At 42.9% G+C, this 21252-nt stretch overlaps 1 protein-coding gene across 1 annotated transcript in view; it reads right to left on the bottom strand.

Moving 5' to 3' along the window:
- Positions 1-20069, bottom strand: part of LOC134394981 (proton-coupled amino acid transporter 1-like) — a 49687-nt gene extending 29618 nt beyond the window's left edge. The window contains exons 1-6 of the mRNA XM_063120892.1: positions 19963-20069; positions 11512-11659; positions 9360-9450; positions 4567-4655; positions 3281-3376; positions 1444-1528 (exon numbers count right to left, since the gene is read on the bottom strand). Coding sequence (XP_062976962.1) covers positions 1444-1528; positions 3281-3376; positions 4567-4655; positions 9360-9450; positions 11512-11654 — 504 coding nt within the window. The 5' untranslated portion in view covers positions 11655-11659; positions 19963-20069. The remainder of the gene's footprint in view (positions 1-1443; positions 1529-3280; positions 3377-4566; positions 4656-9359; positions 9451-11511; positions 11660-19962) is intronic.
- Between the last annotated feature and the right edge of the window lie 1183 nt (positions 20070-21252).

The following is a 21252-nucleotide window of genomic DNA, read 5'->3' as shown; positions in this document are numbered from 1 at the left end:
AGATAAATAAGAATGCACTTCTCTCAGATTCAGAAGGCAACTGTTCAACAGGAGAACACGTGTCCCCCAATCAGATAAACACACTTTTGTTTTCTGTTGTTCACAAGGGATGGATCTTACTTATGATTTCCCCAGAGCCATTTACAGATTACCGGGCTAGAGAAAAGAGAAACACAAAGTCATATGGTTATTGCAACTCTTTTCTTCTCTAAGTGCAGTGAGGATATTCTACAAGTTAATCCCTGCCCTGCCCAATTTTTTTAAAAAAGAAAAGTATGAAGTATTTCTGTATCATCATGGTACAAGAGGGTAACTGTGTGGAGTATGTAATTAGAACCTTAATCCCCACTGTGCATTGCATAAAACTGAAAAAGAGGGTCTGTTTTTTAATATGAAATTCATTAAAAACATTGTTCAAGTGAGCTGAAAGTTAAAAATCACACAATTTTCATTTAGTCTAACTATATCATCCTAAATCCTAAAGCATTAAAATATAAATACGACCCAACGGATTTGCCACAGAGACCTGGTAGCTTCAAAGGAGTAATTTAATTATGAACCTAACCTTATCTATCGGTACTCTCAGTAAATTGTGAGAGGCTGTGAGTGTAATGGGGAGAGAGAGAGAGAGAGAAACACCAGGTTATGTGGGGACAACCTCAATGCAGCCCAAGTCACCATAAAGGCTAGCTGTTGTTCCTTAGAAAAGAACGGCAAATGACCAAGAAACAACATTTTGCTATTCTCCTGCCCTTGGGTTTTATTAAATAGGCGGTTTCATTAAACTTCGTTGAACAGGAAGTTTCGAAAACAATCTAGCATTGCCTCCTTCAACAAACCATAGTATTGATTTTCATACACCAGCTCCAACTACAGCCATTCTGAGCATACCATCTTCAATAATGCAATGCTACCATGAGCAACAATAACGACGACGACAACAATTTTAAAATCCCATTAAGCGTTACTTTCCAACAACAATGTATTGGCTACAATCCAGGAGTCTGTTTATGGGGCTGCCAGTTTATTTACATTTATATCATCTCTTTGTGGGTATACAAATGTACAGTATCTGTTGGATACTATAGAGCTATTGTACTTTACTCTACATCGTCTCTATTCTAGAACAAAACAAAGGCAATATATCCCCCATGCTAAGGAAAAGCAGAGTTGGATTTGTAAGAGGAACCAGGGTGTTGTATCTCGTAGCTAAGACACTAATTTGTCACAAGCTAAATGAAAATGAGGTGGTGGGTTGTTGGGGGGTTTTGTTTTGGTTTTTTGCCAGGTGGAACAACTCTAGTTATGGAAACAAGGCCTGTCTCTGCCCACCTGGTTAAAGGAATAATGAAGATGCTCCAGTTAAAAGAGCTCTTAAATTCCTAAATTCTCACCTATGCTGCCTTTAGACATTACACCACATTAAATTATTTTGCGTCTTACCTGTTTTAGATTGTCAGCCAGGAATACAAAATACACACAGCAGAATCCCAGCTGAGTGAGGATCAAGAAAAAAACTACTAGGTACCTGAAAAATAATAAAATGCACATGATGAAGACTGGACTTGGAAGATCTTAGCAGTTACAGGTCCAGCACTACCCCGAATTGGCCTGAGGCGCCTAAGGCTTCGGGTCTGATCTGCTTCAGCCTCGGGCTGACCCGGTACCATCATGGATACAGGCCAAATTGGTCCGCCTCGGCTTGGATTCAGGGATTCGGCCTGAGGCAGTGCACAGCCCTAGTTAAAACTGAAAATCCAATTTTAAAAGGTTTACAAATGATTTTTAAAAAATTATCCCCCGTGTTGTTTAACATCTGCAGGAAACCACTGAGTGAAATTGTTTGAGAGTTTGAAATGCAGTGTCATCAGAATCTGATGATGGGCAACTCTATTTCTCCTTATCCTCAGAGCCAAGGGAGGCTGTGGTTCTGCTGGGCTGGTGCCTGGCTGCAGCAATGGACTGAATGATAGCTAACCAAGTTGAGGCTCATTCTTGACAAAACACACTCTTTCTAGATGACTCCTTCATCCAGATGAGTGGGATTCAACCTGCTTCGGAGACAACTGCACTTCCCTTGAAGGACCAGGTTTCCCCTTGAAAGACCAGGTTTCTATCTTAGAGGTGCTCCTGGATCCATCACTAAAGGCACAAGTGGCCTTTATGCTGTGAAGCAGCTTTTACCAGGTTTTTTGTTTTGTTTTAGGTTTTGTAAGATTTCATTGTAATATTGTTCCATTTTTAAACTGACTGTAAGATGCCTAGGAAATTTAGTTGACAGGAGTCTCATAAATATAAATCATCCATAAATAATAATTAAAAATTGCTAAACGTTCAGACATCAAGGAGACAAGAAGTACTGCTTTTCAAAGACATAATCAATGTTTTTCAAAGACATAGGCCGTAGCTAGACCTAAGGTTTATCCCAGGATCATCCCTGGTTCGTCCTTGTCTGAGCGCTGGATGCCCTGCGTGGCACTTAGATGAACAGGTTTGACCCCAGGACAATCCTGGGATAAACCTTAGGTCTAGCTACGGCCATAGTCAGATTTTTCACATTTGAGGACAATAGGCAGTATCCAGGCCTGGCCATGCACCAGCGAGACTCACTGTTAGTGCAACAGGGAGCAAGAGGTTCTAAAATCAACTTGGAACAAGCACAAACACTTGCTTCTGAAACGAGGTAGATCAACAGAGCTTGCGGAAGGAAGCTCAGCTGAACTGCCCCAATCCAGAAATGACCATTTCTGTATCCGGAATTGATGTTTGTCCTTCTAGCTCTCCACTGTATGAGTGTTGGGTCCTGCTTGTGCAACAGATCGAGTAGGAGCATGGTGGCAGTACTGGATACGGCCCACTGATTTCATAGCAAGAACTCCCCAGAAGAAGTGCAGCAAACCCAACCAAACATGTTTGCCATCTGTCACAATTCATAAAAGTGCTATGGAAATTCCAAGCCAAACAAGCCCATCTGTGTTGTGCATGCAAAAAATATCTAAAAAGCATTGCCATGCAAAACAGAAGTATTGTCTATTCCCCTCTCCCAACCATTAAAAATCCTTAAGGGTGCAATCCAATGCATGTTTAGAGAGAAAGAAGTCCTACGACTCCCAGCATGCCCCAGCTAGCCATGCTGAGAGTTGTAGGACTTTTCTTCTGTCTACACATGCACAGGATTGTGCTTTCAAACTATCTAGATCTACGACTTTTCCACATACTTAGACTAGTTAGAACAGCATCAACAAATTCACACACCCACAACTAAAAGCAAGGCAAGTACCTTCCCCAGATGGAGTGATTCCTAAGCCACGCACTGGGGCTGGCTTCCAGCCCATGCTTCACAACATCCCCGTAATCCACAAATGGTTTCTGATGTCTAATGGGGGGAAAAAAGAGAGAGAGGGGGTTGGGTGGAAAGGATATTGGAACGGGAGATCTGTTTGCCACAGACGCATACATTGAGTAAAAATAACTGTTGCAACCCAAGGACGACATTCTCTTCACACAGTGGCCAACCAGCTGTTGACCAAGAACTCACAAACAGCATTCTCCCACCCATGTTCCCCAGCAACTGGTATACATAAGCTTACAGCCTCTGTTACCAGAGGTAGCACATAACTATCAAGACTAGTAGCCATTGAAAGATCCTAAACACTGTTGGAATCTTGAGCTAAACAGATCTGCAGCTGACATTTGTTTATGGCTATGGGAAATTGTTACTGTCAAAAGAACTTCCCACACATGCCTATGAGAGCTGCTTCGCCTTGGCGCAATCCCACATATATGTGCATGCATGAGTGAAGTGGGTGTACTTCAGATTTATATCTGCTTTGCTGATTCCCTTCCATGCATATAATACCTGCTTTTCAGGAAATTGAATTAAGTCAATGGGGGTGAACATACATGTCCTCCCCACCCCTCTAGACTTAATTCAGCATCATTGGTAGGGTAAGGATGCCTAGCCCTGCCCTGGATCAAGATGCTTCTCATAGAGCTAGTAGAATGATGCTAACCATGATTGTGAATAGGATCTTGTAAACTGTAGTGATGACCCCGGACATAGATAGGCAATCCCTACCTTGGTAGCTACAACTCCCATAGTCCCTGACCGTTGGCCATGCTGGCAGGGACTGATGAGAGTTGTACTCCAAAACATTTAGAGGGTCAGAAGTTATCCACTGCTGATCCAGAGCTCTGCTTGCTGCTGTGCAGGCCTACCCATTCTCTCCAACTTGCTTTGTGTGCGTAACAAAGTTTCCCCTTTACAGAGAAAAATGGGTTTATCAAGTTGGAGCTGCTCGTGGAAGCCCATGAGAAGCTCCTGCACACGTTGGGCAGCCAAGTTGTAATCTCTCAGATCCAGTTCTGCCCTCTGTGAAATGGGTCAGTCTTGTTTCCAGGTTTGGTGCAAGAGGGGGGGGGGAAAGCCCAGTGCTTTAGAAACAAGAGAATCACCACCTAGTTCAACTCATGTTCAAAGACTGGAGGTATAAGGGAGGTGGGGGTGGCCGACACTGACAAAGAAGATAAAGCCACTTTCTTTGAGCGATCCCCATTTCCTCTTACTTGTTGCAGAAGTGGTGGGCACACTTCACCAGGATGTGCATACAGTGCACTGCGATTATTCCGATCACAAGCAAGCTGATAGGGCCCATCTAAACAATGTGAGAACAAGGAGAAAGGAATTAAGAGCACTGCTCTTGTGGCTGAAGAGATAAATGCAAGATTTATGGCAGTAAAAAAACAAACAATTTTTTTTACCAACAGAAACAGTAGAGCCAGTGTGGTGTAGCGGGGTTAGAGTGCTGGACTGCAACTCGGGAGAGCAGGGTACTAGTTCCCATGAAGCTCACTGGGTGACTTTGGCCCAGTCAGCCTCACCCACCTCACAAGATTGTTGTGAGGATAAAATGGAGAGGAGGACCATGTAAGCCGCCTTGGTTCCTTGCAAGAGGAGAAAAAGGCAGAATCTAAATTTAATAATAAATAAAATAAATAAATAAAAATAGTCACTCGGCAGAAGAGCTGCTAGTTTAATGGGTTGTGGTTTTTTTAGTACTGCTTATTATTGGCCAGACAATTAGATAATTTATAAAGTAACTGCATTGCATTTTTAAGTGTTCAAAGCCCTTCACGCACATTCTCTTGCAATCCTTTCAACAACTCTAAGGTAAGAGATTATTCTCCTCACATTGCAGATGGGAAGTGGGAGAGGGTCGAAGCTAAAGGCATCTGATTTGTCTAAGGCCACCTAGCGGCAGAGGTAAGACATGAGCAGGGGATTTCCCAATTCAACTCCAACAGAACCCTGACTCATGGCAGCAACGTCTATAAAACGAGAGGAAACACACTGCGTGTTCCACTAACCACAGAAATAAACACACTTGAGGACCTAGCTCTGCTGCTGCAAATGCCTCTGTTCCTTGGAGTTCTCTCAACAGCCCACAGGTAGGATCCATTTGGCAACAAGACCTGTGGTTCAGCTTCCTGTGCCCAGGTGGGAAGTCCACTTTCAGGCAGCATTTTTGGAAATTCTGGACTGTTCCCCACCCACTGGCTGCTTGACACGAGAGCCTCTTTGCACTGAGTGGGAATCCCAGGGGCAAACGAAGAGCAATAGAACACCAGCATCTCAGAAGTAGGAGGCAGCTCAATAGATAAAGGGCTAAAGAGGACAGTGCCTTCCTAAGATTAGGATAAGGAAGGGGGAAATAGAATCTGTGAAGGCTCTTTGCCTCTCACAGTTGGTTGGAAGACATATGGACGTGCACGTTTACATACAGGATGCCTGCCCAAGATTGCTTGAGAGGGCTTCAAAGGAGAAGCCAGAGGTTCTGCTGCGTCACTACGAAGCCAACAAGTCGCTGGTTGGTTTATGGGCATGTATTTTATTTAACACGACTATGTCCTGAAGACAACTTTTCCCCACCTTCTTTTCAGCTAAAAGTTACTACCTTATTTGCCTCTATCGTTCACTTCAAAAAAAAGTCAAAACTCTCAATTTGATATATTAATTCACTGTTAAGCTCCCTTTGAATCTGGGTTTTGGCCTCGCTGGATTCTGCTCTTAACAAGTAAGAGATAAAAGGATGCACTTAAACTACTCAAACAACAAAGAGTCTAGAGGGCCCTGAAAACACAATTTATTATGGCATATGCCAGGAAAACAGCTGCCTAAAAAGCCCCCTTTTAAAAGGATAAAATTCAGCAGTGTCAGCAAGAGGGGGCTATTTCTACTGCAAAATAGCCCCTTTTTGCTGCTGCTGCCACCAAATTTCGGCAGCAAACAAATGCTTTATCTTTTTAAAAGGGGTCTGCGTTGCAGCTTCCCCCCCGCCCTGACATCACCGAATTCCTGTTGTCATTGGCGGGTGGGGTGGGGTAGGGGGAACTTCCCAATAGGACAGGGGAGGTGGTGCATGCAGGCCCTATCTTGCCCATCCCTAGTACAGGCCTTCCTGGGCTGCACTTCACTTTATCTGATGCAGGAAATTAAAGGATTCCTGTAACTCATGATAAGTCTCCCTACAACTCATGAAGTAAACTGTAGTACACCATGACCATGTTCAGACGACACGCTAAGCCATGGCGGTTAAGCATTTTGAGCTAAACAGTATGGCTTAGTGTGTTATGTGAACCATTCCTAACCATGGTGGCTACAGAAACACAGTTTAAACACGCTCACTAAATGGGTTAGGGGTCTAACCATAACTTAGTGTGTTGTCTGAACAGGCCCAAAGGCTTCTGCCACAATAAATGTGTTAGTCTTTACAGTATCACAAGACTTTTTTTTTTTTTTTTGCTGCAACAGACTTTACTCAGATTCCCTCTGGGAATTTAAGCTATATGGCACCTTTGCTGTTCTTACTTATTTTCTGCTTTTATATAACCATTCTATTTTTCAGTTATATTATTTACGTTTTAGTAAGCATTTATTGGTTCCATTCTCCTGGTTCATCATGTCTTTTCTCTCTCAGTGTTAGTATCTCACCTTCCTCTTTCATCTGGAGTTCAAGTGTGATTGTGTGTGTCTTCCTCTCTCTTTTATCCTCTTATTCCCTCTTAACTCTCACTTCTACTTTCAGGCTGACAACCAGAAGTTCTACACCCGTGTGATATTTCTGCTCATCTTGCTGCTACTGTTTATTTCTCCTCATTGCCTGATATTTAATGTGTAAAGCAATGAGGAGACTTCAGAAATAGCAACAAGATGAGGAGAGAGATTTCAAAGAAATGAGTAACTTGTAAGCTCATTTTCTGTCTCTTCCAATTTACTTACTTTGGATGATAGGAATATTCTACCTTCTCCCCAATATGGAACTTTCGAACCCTTCTCTATTTTTCTCCTTTTATTCTACTGGCTACAAAAATCCGACTTGAACTTTTAAATGTTGCTAAAATTCATTCAATTTTTGTCTCACTCTACTGCCAGTCTTCTTTTATCATAATTCTTTTCTTTCTGGTTTAACTACCTCAACTTCAGCCGCTCCTCTGTGCTGCTCCTCTGGTTTTTGGCCTACTTAATTTTACTCATGTTTCACCTTCATTACAGTTCTTCCACTGGCTTCTATTTCCTTATTAGATCCAGTGTAAGCTATTTGTTCATGTTTAAAATTTCTTTATTCTTCAATCCCTTACCTTCCTTCTTTTTTCATGTTCTCTGCTATGTTATTAACCCTTTCTTGAAACTAAGTTTCCTCAGGTTTCTTTAAACTATCTTGAAGGCTCCTAGTAGGCCAAAACGTTAAGCATAAAAATAGGTACTTCTATCCTGAAGTCTCCACCCATACTTACTGTCCCCCATATCACCCTCTTTGCAGGCACCCAATCAGCATGTAAGGCATAGGCATGACCCAACACCCACTAGGTGCCACTTTAAGTCCCACTGATTTCAGTGGGAAAGTCATGCAAATGCCTCCATTCTTACCACTTCCTTTTCCAAACTGCCTTGCTTGCTAGATTGCAAGCCTCTAAGGCAGAGTTTTTCTTCTTTTTACTTGATTATTTACGGTACCAAATGTTGAGGATTTAAAAAAATGATAATTACTACCAGTCTTACTTGCAGCCCATCCGGTTCTTTTGTATACAGTATACTGCAAACACGAAACGAGAACTATTTTGATATAACACAGCTTAATTGTAGCTTACATGATCTGAAGTACATGTCCCTGAAGAATCCTGCATTGTTGGGAGGATTCCAATGTCCATAGAAAGCACTAAGAGAGTGTGATGGCCACACACTAGAAGGGACTTCTTTGAGTTTACAACCTACATACTTGATTGCCTACGTCATTTTTTTCATAGATCAGAGAGTAGATCCAGCTGAGCTGGATTTAAATTGCATAATCTACAAAGAGACACTTTCCTGCTCTAAGAGGCCTTGTTAGAAGGAGAAGGAGGGGACCATGAAAATGTTTTGGCTTAGATGTTTTTGATGCCTCTGTTCAAACTATAGGAAACGCAAGGTGGGCAGGCTCACGCTTCTGCAGTTCTGCTGACATCCTGGATCGAAGTAGGATTCTAAGAACAATCAAGGACCATTCTCTCTCCACTGCAGCCCCCAAGTCCTAGTGCGGAACTTGTAAATAGATGGAGGCATGCAAAAAGTTCAGCAGCAGCATCTCAGGAAACCTGGTTTGAAGCATCATTCCCCACAACAGCAACAACAAAACAGTAGTGGGGAGAAGTAGCTGGTATATTTTACTTCACCTTTGATATCTCAGTCATTCTTCTCTAGATACTTATTTATTTATTTATTTATTTTTGTATTTATATCCCACCTTTTTTCCTCCAAGGAACCCAAGGCGACATAAATAATCCTCCTCCTCTCCATTTTATCCTCACAACAACAACCCTGCAAGACAGGTTGGGCTGAGAGTCTGTGACTGGCCCAAAGTCACCCAGCAGGTTTCCATGGCTGAGTGGGGACTAGAACCCAGATCTCCCGACTCCCAGTCCAACACTTTAGCCACTACACCACACTGGCTGACCAGAAGCTGAATGCCAGGAGTTGAACCTATAGCCTATCCACTGCCAGCTATTACATAGTAATTAATTTCTAAGTGCAGTAGATTAACTAGGATTAGATCCGACAGCTCAATTCAGGGTGTGTGGGTGGGTGGGAAGCTTCTCATTTTCCCTGTAACTGAACTCATAAGGCTTCAATCCTACGCACAGGTACCGGTGAGAAAGCCCTACTGAACACCATGTAACTTAGCTCCCAGTAGACATTCATACGACTGCACTGTAAGCTGCCAGCACGAGGATCATTTGCTAAGGAAGGAGGAAGATGCAGATTTAATGAGACTGGCAGGAAAAAATGCTAAACTAAGATTGCAATGCAAAAGCGGCAGTCTTACCACAACGCCAGCATTTCTGATGGCCAACGGGAGCCCCAACATGCCTGTGCCAATATTCCCTTTCAATAGGTGTATTAAGGTTTGAAGCCATCTGAGGAGGAAACAATGGAGAGAGATCATTAAGTACCTCGAAGAATGCAGCCCTATTTCTTCCAACTATATGTATTCTAGAATTTAAGACCAACAAGAATGTACTGATGGGTTAGCTAAAAAAAAAAAAAATAGGGTTTTAAAAATGATATTTAAACTTGCACTCAGAACGATGCTCTAAATAGTTTATTAAAATATGATGGCGGTATAATTTAACATCTAATTTTTATGCATAGCTGATTATTTTAAAAACTTTTAGATTATTGCACATTCACGCTAACAAAACCAAACTTATTAACAATCATTATGGTTAATGGAGACAAACTGAAGAAAAGGGAAGGAAGAGGCAAGAGAGGAGGCCAAAAAAAAAAGAAAGAAAGAAAGAAAAGAAAGAAGAGTTAACGAACATTTCATTTTCAAACCAGCAGTTTAAGGCAGCTCTTACAGCACCATCAGAACTGGAAGATTTTTTTTTCTTAAAAACTAACACACCCAAGTGAAACAGATGTATCTTCACTCAACACTGTAAGGCAGCCTTCCCCATCCTGATACTGTCCAGATGTGCTGAACTTTTAACTCCCAGCATCTCCCAACTTTTAACTCCCAGGGTAGGAAAGGCTGCTGTAAGGTCCTGAAGTGCCTAACAAGCTTCTCTGGGGAGGGAGTTCCAAGAAATCATCAAGAGAACATGCTTTTGGTCACAGAATCCTATTTTGGAAGGTGGCGGTAGCCACAGCAGTATTATTCCCATTAATCTCATATCACAGTATGCTAGAGAATACATACAAGAAGGCACTCCAGACCCAGGCTGCCTCAGGCTTTAACGGTCCTGGAAACAAACTTGCAACCACTGAAACTCATAAAAGACTGGTGCCAGGTCGGCCTCCTGACAGCTAATAGCTAAAGTTTCTAGACTATCTTCAAAAGGAGCCCTACATAAAGCATGATACAGTGGCCATATCAAGAGTTTACCCTTGTACGCATGACAGTGGCCAGATCCATAGTTTATAGGAAAGTATGCAGCCTGTATATTAACTGAAACTGCCAAAGCATACTCTTAATAAGTATATGCAGTGTGCAAGTAGGTCTGCAGCTTCCACAAACCTCTGCAGCTTCAGCAGATGGTTACTTCAATCTGACACTCCTTCAGTGGAAAAGGATGGCAAGACAAGTCCATAATAAGAAAGCACACTTCATTATTTTTTTTGAGAGAGAGACGTTGCTCTCATCTGAAAGAAGGACTAAGAAATCACATACATTTTGAGGCTTCAAAAAGGTCACAATTTCTCCCATGAAGCAAACATGGATCTATTGGATTTCCTTAAAGCAAAGTCTGAGCTTGCTACTGCATGTAGCTGTTAAAGATCAGGGATGCTAAACCTGGAACTTCAATGAACCTAATTCAAAAGGCAGACTGGGAACAAAGCTATGGCTCATTATTTTAATGGGTTTCGGTACACCGAATGAGGGCAAAAGGTCATGTTTCCCCTGTTCAGAGAAGCTTGGAGGAAATAATGCAGATGGACAACACATCTATGAAAAATGTGCACTTGCAGGTTATGGTTTCCTGAGGGAATAAGGGGCCAGAAGAAATTCAAGTTCCATGCCTAAAAGATCTTGGCTGGCTGAATAAATGCTTCCAACAGTCTAACAGGCATAAGCCCATGAGCCACATGGCTCACGGGCTTTCATATGACTGCCACATGAAAGAAGAATTACAGTACAAGCCTGAATGCTTTCCCCGCAAAAATTCAGTGAGCTAAATTGGGTAGAACTTGGACATACAACCACTGCCTTTCTTCTATATTTACACCCTGAAAGAAGCCTTATGTGATGAATGTGTTCCTCTCTTAAAGATAGTTAGCCCAGACTTGCCCAACCTGGCACCCTCAAGATGTTTTGCACTTCAACTTCCATCAACCCCAGTCAGCATGGCCAATGGTCAAGAATGCTGGGAGTTGCAGTTCAGAACATCTGGAGGGCACAAGCTTGGGGAAGGCTGAATTAGCCTGTCAACTAATACACACGCATACAGATTCTGACGAAGCGCTCAGTCACTTACGTCGTCCCATTTGCTTCTCCAAACCGCTGGTAGGAGGATGGTCTGGAGAAGTTGCTTAGGCCTTCTGGGGGGCTGCCATCAGGCGTCACTTCTGTTGAGCTGTAGTCATTGTAGTCTTCGCTGCGCAACCTCCTGGTGGACATTGTTGCTGTGGGAGAAGCAGGATCAGAAACCATCGTTTTGACTAGCTCTATGCTTCCTCCTGGGGTTGTTGTGGGCTCCATTGCCTGGACCTTCTCAAGATGGGACATTGCTGCAGCACAAGTGTCCTGCTCCAATTAGTGGAACAAGTTCTGCCTAGAAGAGCTATATAGTGCCACACCTCCTGACCTAAATGAGGAGTTGCAACAGTAACACACTCAAGAGGAAAACTCCAGAACAGAGACGTGCTTTGGGATCGGCACTTTAACTATAATTACCACTGGAGTCAAAGTGTAACCCTGTCAAAGTCCAGAACACCTACACTTTCACCTTGGAGGCCAGAAGACATGCCCACTCTTGGTTCGTTCAGCAGTTCCCACTATCTTGAACATGGTCAGCATACGTTCGTATGCATTTTGCAGCAAGCTAAGTGCATCAGTTTTTCCTCTACAATTGGGGCACATCCCACACACAGAAAAGGATTGCAGGCGTGAGTGTCTGTTTCCTGAAGCCTGCAATTTGCCTTGAAGGGTTATCAATGACGAGTGCAGAAAAACAAGGCGTTATTTCGGTCGGTCACCCAACTTAAACCATTGGGCTTTCAGGAATTAGAAAAACAGAACCCTGCAACTGAAATTATGCAAAGACCAGAAGACTGACCTATTCTCCCTTCCATGCACACTGAGGAACCCAGCTTCAAAGGTAGAGTTCCCATCTTCTTCTAGATATTGCAGTAACTATTTGCAGGAACTAGATATTGCAGGAACTAATTCTGCTTCCACGTGTTTTTATGAAAAATAGCTAGAACATGTAGTACTTGGGGAGTGAACATAACATGCAGATGGTTCCAGGTTTGATCCCCAGCAACTCCAGGCAGGATTAGGAAAGAATCCTGCCTGAAACCCTGGACAGCTGCTGCCGGTCAGTGTTGACAATATTGGGTCTGACTCAGTAAAAGGCAGCTTCTTGTGTTGCTTTACATTTTCACTGACACAGATTATAATCTAACATTCCTTCTCTTAATGTAATCTGACCCTGAAACAAACTTCCAGTTTCCAAAAAATATCTGCCCACTGGGAGAAAAACCATGCAAGACAGGAAGAAGGCCCAGAGAGACAAAGGTAGTTAGTAGATACTCAGGAAAGATAAAAGGAAGTACTTCTTTGCCCAGCGCATAGTTTAACTCTGGAATTCACTACCACAAGATGTGATAATGGCCAGCAATTTGGATGGCTTTAAAAGGGAGCTAGATAAATTCCTGGAGGAGAAGGCTATCAATGGCTACTAGAAGTGATGGCTATGTGCCACCTCCAGTATCAGAGGCAGTAAGCCAATATACACTAGTTGCTGGGGAACATGGGTGGGAGGGTGCTGTTGCACTGTGTCCTGCTTGGTCTGATCCAGCATGGCTCTTATGTTCTTATAACTGGGTGGTGTGATGTTCACAAAAGATGGCCATTATAGAGAAGGAGGACCTTTGGTTTTTATGGTTGCTTTTCTTAAAAGTCACAGTTTAGCATAGGGGTACAAAAGGTCTTTTGGATTGAGAGTGGAATTACAGTTTGGAGAAGCTTTTTATCCAGTGGTGGGTTGGGCTGAAGGAGCGGGGTCATAAAGGCCAGCATATTTTATCTTGAAGCTCTCGCTGCCAGCAGCTAAGCCTTAGGAGAGGCATCTCAACCTTTAAGAATGGGGTGGAGGTGGGGAAATGCACAAAAGTGGGAAACCACCAAACAACTGATAGTTGGGTAAAATGGAGTGGGGCCAGGTGAAGCGGGGAGATGGCCATCTGGGGGACCAGATTTGCCCTCCCAGGCCTGAGGTTTTGCACCCCTAGAATACCATGTTTAATAGTTCTTTAGGAGGTATACACTTAAGATCTACAAAGGACAAATTGGGTGATATATAAGTAAACACATGAGATGCATGTATGAAGTAGATTCATACGAAGTAGCATGACTCGCAGGGACAGATTAAAGAGGAGGTGGTGGGTCAGTTCAGACATACCACTCTTGATCCACCCAACCATGGTTTGGAGGTTTAGATATGTGCTTCATGATTGTGTGCACATGGAATCCATCCAAACCATGGTTTTACCCCACAGTTGAACCTGGACATTTGCTTATTCCTAACTTTATGGATTTTTTTTTCAATTTCATGGGCATGGGGGCAGACTGTGAGCCACCCAGAGCACGTCAGCTATTGGGCGGTATAAAAATGTAATCACTCAATCAATAAGCAGGCGGGGAGGGGAGGAGATTTTGACCTTGACTCAGGATTGAGTTCGCTTTGTTCTATTGCCCTCTCAGATAATGTAAAGCATGGGAACTGCAAGACATCTCAACAGAGGAAATCAGCCTGACTATAGATCACCCTCTAATTGTGAATGGAAAAAGAGCTGTCACGCTTTTGCACTTGGAGGGTGAGGGCAAATGGAAATTTATTGGGGCTTCACTGGCTTCTAAGGAGGCCTAGGTACTGTTGTTTCCCCTTTATTTATTTCAGTGAAATTTACAGCCAATGGTATATTACAGAGGAATTATATACTGAGCCCCTTTTACATGTAGCTATGATTTATCTTGGTTTTATTCATATTATATGTATAACCTGTCCCCGAGGACTTAATTTAGGATTTTATTTATGTGCTGACACCATTTCTTCATAATAGTTTAATACAGTAATTGCACAGTCCCAAGGTTGTCAGACTCTCCTTGAAAACAGTTGGCCTAACTTGGTTCAGAAATCATTTAAGTGCTGTAACCTCATAGCTGATATTATAGCAATTCACCCAAACAGGCAGCCATTGTTTCACAGATGCAGCCATAACTGAGTTCTGGTTCAATAAACAGGCGGCATGAAGTACGTCTGTGTGCGAGGGAGTGAGGGAGAAGTGGAGCTAGTCAAGAAGTAGAGCTAGTTATGTCCCCTTCCAATTGACCCAGGACTGATAGAGAAAAGGCCTAAACAAAAAGCAAAAACATTTCCATCTTATGAATATATAAGAGTTCTCAAATATTTTGAGAAATCATAGAGAATACGTCCTATTCTTCAGTAGGACGTTTTAAGTATGGAAGCTATGATTCAAATAATGATTGTGCTCTCTCTCTCTCTCGCTCTCTCCCTCACTGAATACCCAGGCTGTTGAAGACTGACGAAAATACTGACACTGCCTCTCCTAAAGTTGGGTGGAGGGGAAATACTATTACAATGACAAGTCTTACACACTGCCGAATTTGATAATAGATGAAACTGTGGCAACCCCAAGTGAATTCTCTGCCCAGGAACAGAGACAAAAGAAAAGGGTGGATTGTGTTGGCCCTCTGGGTGAACAGGAAAATGTAGCAGAGAAGGGAGCATCAAGAGCCATCTTTTTTAAAACAACAACAACAACAACAACAACACGTTCCCTATGGGCGAGGCTGCCCAAATGAATTGCAGGTAGCAAATTATAATTGTTCAGTGAAAAAAGCTATGTTGGGCAAAGGGAACTGAACAATAAAATTTCACGGGAAATCAATGTTTTGGCAATATCATTGGTTTTAGGATATGGTGTTCTCGGGAATGCCTGATTTGACTTTGCAGAGAAGCAGCATAGAATTCACATTCCAGGATTCAGGTTTACTGCTCAAGTTTTGGTCCTTATTATGTAAGTTTGTTGATATAGAATCTTTTGTACTGAGTTTTTTTTTTATTTCCACATGCAAGTCTATCGATATTATTTGCTCCTGTTATGCCGGCAACTGTTTGCTGGGCTTTGTCTTCAAGCCAGCTGGTATGCTTCCGTCACTCCCTAGGGTAGAGCTATGTTCCTGGAATTCTAAAGCAGTGTCAGTGGTAAATGTCTAATTTATTTATCTGTCTGAATTTCTACCCAAACTCCTCTTATCTTGAATCCGTGACAGAACAGGACACACGTCAGAACACTCATGCAAATTCAAAGCTTTGATGTAAAGTTGACGTTTTGCCACTGAATTCAACACAAAATTGTTGAACCATTTTAAGATGGGTTTAGCTTATTTTCAGATATCCCATTAATCTGACCCTGCCAAAGAATATTAAGTATAGAACAATGTTTGTGTTGACATGCCAAGCCACCCTGCTAATAAGCTACACAGTGTGGGTTATTTTCAGAACAACCCATAGTGCACCCAACAGAAGATAGGCTCACCATGGGTTATTTCCCCCTCTCTTCCACCCTCGGTTCACAACCTAAAATAGTTTACAACCCAACAACAAACCATGGGCTCTCTTCATGGATTGTTCATGGTTAACAAACCATGGTTAGTGTGGCTGGGTTCAGACAACATGATAATCCACGTTTCAGCAACAACCTACATTCAAATCATACTCAACGCTTGAGTGTGAGTTATCATGTTGTCTGAATTCAAGAAGGACGCAGACAAGCTGGAGCGTGTTCAGAGGAGGGCAACCAGGATGATCAGGGGTCTGGAAACAAAGCCCTATGAAGAGAGACTGAAAAAACTGGGCATGTTTAGCCTGGAGAAGAGAAGATTGAAGGGAGACATGATAGCACTCTTCAAATACTTAAAAGGTTGTCACACAGAGGAGGGCTAGGATCTCTTCTCGATCCTCCCAGAGTGCAGGACACGGAATAACGGGCTCAAGTTAAAGGAAGCCAGATTCCAGCTGGACATCAGGAAAAACTTCCCGACTGTTAGAGCAGTACGACAATGGAATCAGTTACCTAGGGAGGTTGTGGGCTCTCCCACACTAGAGGCCTTCAAGAGGCAGCTGGACAATCATCTGTCAGGGATGCTTTAGGCTGGATTCCTGCATTGAGCAGGGGGTTGGACTCGATGGCCTTGTAGGCCCCTTCCAACTCTGCTATTCTATGATTCTGTGAACCCACTCAATATCAGTAATTTCTGTGGTCAATGAAAACGGGCCCTCAAATTGTGTCCTAGTGTTACCAAATAATTTGTACCAACTATGCAAGCAAGAAACACACTGATTATTCCAGAACATGGCAACTTGTTGTTGGCATTGCTGTTTATCAGATGGGTGTGTGTGAAAAAAATTCTTCAACAAACCAATCCAAGTACAGATAATTATATAGAAACAGCTGTGCTATCTACTTCTCCTACTTCACAAGTAGTTACATCATAGAGTTATGATGTATAATTGCGGTGGGGTTCTTCTCCTTTGAAAAGTAGCCAGGAAAAGTACCCTTTCCACTAAATGATATGGCTTCTCAGTTTCCAGATTGCAGAGTAGCAAGAAGCTCAAGAGGCTAATTTGACTGCAATCAGAAAGCAAAATTGCTTGAGAAGGTGGAACTTGGAAAAGTACTGGAGGAAGGGTTACAACCTTAGATAGGAGAAGTGTTTGCAGAGATCAAGGATCATCCATGTTCTGTCCCTTTTTGACTGCAAGACCTACACATATGCATTACTTCATGCTTTAGTGCCTATGGAAATTTAGGAAATTAATTATTCTCAGGAAGGGCAGAGTACCCAGGGCTCAGCAGAATATCTTATGTGAATTCTAGAATGTCACCCACAATATGAGGGCTTCATTCACTTGCTCATCTTCCAATGTGATATATGCCAACTTCTGTAAGCAATACGTTTTTGCATTCTAGGGCAAAATGGCCTATATAGAAAAGAATAAATGGACACAGATCAGAAATGGCAATGTTCAAAATCCAGTGGCATACCCTTCAGCCTCCCAGGACCTAAGAACATAAGATGTGCCCTGCTGGTTCAGACCAAGAGTCCATCTAATCCAGCACTCTGTTCACACAGTGCCCAACCAACTGTCGACCAGGGACCCACAAGCAGGGCATGGTGCAACAGCACCCTCTCAACCATTTCCCCAGAAACTGCTGTATATCAGCTTACTCTCTGACTGACCTTCAAGTGGCCATCGCAGAGTAAAGAAACTTCAAAGGGAGATTAGAGTGACAGACTTCTGAGATAGAACTAAACCTGTTGATGAATTCTATCACCAGAGGCTTGAATCAAGATAAAAATCCTTTATCACACTACATGTGTTGATTGGCTTACCTTGACCTAGGATGTTTGTGTTCCTAGCAACAACTGCACTGTGAATGACTTGTGTAAATAATGCGATTGTCACTGTCAGTACTTACTGAATTTCATTTCTTTCGGGACTTACTGTTTACAATTTGGTATATAAATCTGAAACTCTCTACGATAACCTATTCATCTGATGAAGTGGGCTATAGTCTACACAAGCTTAGGCCAGAATAAATTTGCTGGTCTTTAAGGTGCCACAAGACTATTTGATATTAGCAAAGTAATTTTACCATGATATGATAGCTATTTTAGTTAAAAGTCAATAGTATTAGGGGAAACTCAATAGTAATAGTAGTAAGGAAAAAAAAAGACAATACAGCTTTGCTGTCCTGTAGGGTTACTACACATAAACATTGTTATTAAACAGTTATTTTTCCCTCCAAGAAGACCACAAACAGCAGTAACACAGAAAAATGACCACAAGTAAGTGAAAATACTACTAGTAGAGCAAGTATCATGCAATACGTTGCTTGCACATTTGCTTTTCACAGCATGGCTTGGTCCTTGTGTAAAGTTTCCACTTCATTGCTTTGCCAAGCAGATATGCATGCACACTTTTTTCTACTTCAGATGTCTTTGTACACCCTGCAACAGTAGGAATCCATTAGGATCCTGTGAATGGTTCCAAACGCAGTCCAATCCCTGTATACCTCAAATCATTATCATCAAGTATAGCTGCCCAACTACGTCTACTCACAAAACTGTGTGTTACATAAAAAGCCATCTTACTGTTCCTTCTAGCTCAGTATTGGCTACACTGATTCACAGCAACATTCCGGGTTTGCTGTGGGGTCTTACCTGGCCTAAGCAGGAGATGCTGGAGATATGACCATGACTTACCCATATGTTATCTTCCCTGTGTGCATCTACACACTGAATGATTACTCAGTGCTCATGTAACAATTAAGTGACAGTCAGTCAGGCTTCCTTCAGTGCAAGCTCACTGCAACTCAATTTGCCTAACAGACCACAGCCTCCCAATGACTTCCTGCTTACGAGAGGCACTTCATAGCTCCAGCATCCTCTACTGGCCTTTTTGTCACATCCAGAAAATCTTAGTGCTTATCCGATTCATGCAACTACTGCAAAACATCTGGATTGTAGCTCTGCTGTGCAAGTTCGTCCCAGGGATCCCCCAATGTGGTGTCCCTTTCTTAAACAGAAATGAACTCCATATAAGAAAATAATACATCTACCCCCCCACACACACACACAACACCAAACAACCAATTTCCATGCTAGGAAGCTGCACAGCAGCAGCTTTCAAACATGGTATAGTTCCAAAACTATTTTTTACATATGACCATATTCCCCTGCACAGAGATTGCCTCCACATAGTGTTGTGTGTTAAGCAACTCTCATCCATGATTCTCTGACTGCCACTCCAGTGACAACTATCCCCCATACATGCCAAAATACTCTCCTGGGCACAGTATTCATTTGGACAGCCTAATAGGAGACTGATACTTGAACACCTTTTCACCATGTAGCAAACACTACATGGATCCCCATACATTCTCCAATTGGTCAGATACAACCCCCCCTAAAAAAAAGTCCCTTCAAATAGAGAGAACAAATATCCTTACTTGCATATTCAAATAAAACATGTTCTCCTTCATCTTCCCCTAGAATGCATGTCACCTATCAGTTTCTCTTTAGGGCCATTCTCTGGTGTAAGCTGCCTCTCATCAGTTCTGTTTCCAATACACATCATTCCAGACAATGGGCACCCTCCTACATGAGTCTGCAACCTCCATACACATCCCATAACAGTACATACACACACTGTTGTTCTGATGCACAGACCCTTTCCCCAGCTTCATCTGACTTAGCCCACTCCACTACCAGTGTGCCTTCATGCTAAAAAGAGCAACCCTACCTATTAAGTGCCTGTCTGCCATATACTGCTATTAAAATACACAGGAGCTTTACCATATCTTTTTCTAAAAGCTAGCAGCCACATTCAGCAATATAGAAGAGCATCTATCTCTGCCACAGTCCCTCTATTTCAGGGGTGGACGACTTCTGTTCCTCCAGGTGTTGTTGGAGTGCAACTCCCATCAGCCCCAACCAGCATAGCCAATGGCGAAGGTTAATGGGTGTTGTACACCAAACACCATCTGAAGACCACAAGTTGCCCAACCCTGCACCATTTCCCCACCCTCTGCTCCCCGCTAGCACGCAGCCCCCATTAACACAACGCCAGGCTCTCCCAACCCTCACAAAGCCCACTTTCACCGCCCCTACTCACCAGCCCCACCACTGATCTCTTCTCCTTTTCCCTTTCACCGGCTTTCCATCTTGGCCTCTTCCTGGGACAGGTCATCTGACTAAATCGCCTTTCTCTGTTCACGTGACCACGCCGGCTCAGCCATAGACACAAAAGTCAGCTGACTTCTTTGCTGTGCGTGGAACTCTCCTACTAGGCAGTTCGACTTCCGCCCAAACAACCCGCAAGGCTGGGAACGCGCAAGCGCAATCGTGGTGCGCCCTCGAGCCGCGTTGTGTTTAGCTTTGGATATTTGTTTTAATAGCGAGACTGCCGAGGATGTGTTGGCTGCGCCACCTAGAGGACAGTGCGTACATTGCACTAGAAGACCTCGCGTGCGTGCTGCTCTTTTGGCGAGATTTGGTAAAAACTCAAAGGAGAAATGAGTTGAGAGTTTGGTCGAAAAGGAGCTCTTCCGCTACAGAGCAGCATCGCTAAGAAGAGGGCATTCGGAAGATGAAGCTTCTCCTCCAGCTGCAAAACTTCAGGCCTTTTTTCATTCTGATAGAGGGCTGCCCCTCCCATTATTATTGTTGTTTTCATGCAGCTTTTGAATGATCCAAGGGATATTCTGCGAATAGTGTTTTTAGCATCTGTAAAAGCGTGCAACTTTATGTCAGCCTCAGTGGACCCTTGCATGCCCATACCAGCACAGGTGCTGACACTGGGTCTATTTACCACTGGCTCCGTTGCTTGCCCCTCACTGGGTGTACATTGAGGGATCCCTGGGCTGCAGGACCCTAGCTGCGCCGCTGTGTAAACAACCCGTGCACAATTAGCTATGTTTGAGAAGATGGCCTTTTTCTAATGGAAGTGTCATAATGTTTATTCCCGTTTTGGAAACAAAAGCAACCTAATACTTACGAAAATCATTTAAAAAGCATCTATAAGAACTGGCTCTAACGTGTAGACCAATCTTATACATGCATACCTAGAAGTAAATTTGAATGGGCTGAATTCAAATGTAGTCATGTTTAGAGCAGGACCATTAAAATGGGACATAAGTTAGTCATGACTAATGCCCCATTAATTTCTAAGCTTTCTACTCTAAGCCTATGACTGGATCCAACCCAATATGTTTAACTGAACTTACACCCAAGTAAATGCACACAGGGTTGGAGCCTTACAGCATGATCCTATGCAGACTTACTTGGAAGTAAGCTACTCTGAGTATAGGAAGGGTGGTAAGGATCATGCAGGACAGATTGATAAATGTCAGCTGTATGTCAATAGCAAGAAAAAAACCCACTCAGGGCTATATTTATAGAATGT

The sequence above is a fragment of the Elgaria multicarinata genome, chromosome 3, assembly GCF_023053635.1.
Source record: "Elgaria multicarinata webbii isolate HBS135686 ecotype San Diego chromosome 3, rElgMul1.1.pri, whole genome shotgun sequence".
NCBI lineage: Eukaryota > Metazoa > Chordata > Lepidosauria > Squamata > Anguidae > Elgaria > Elgaria multicarinata.
Note: the sequence above shows the minus strand (reverse complement) of the source record. Positions and strands in the feature narration are given on the sequence as shown.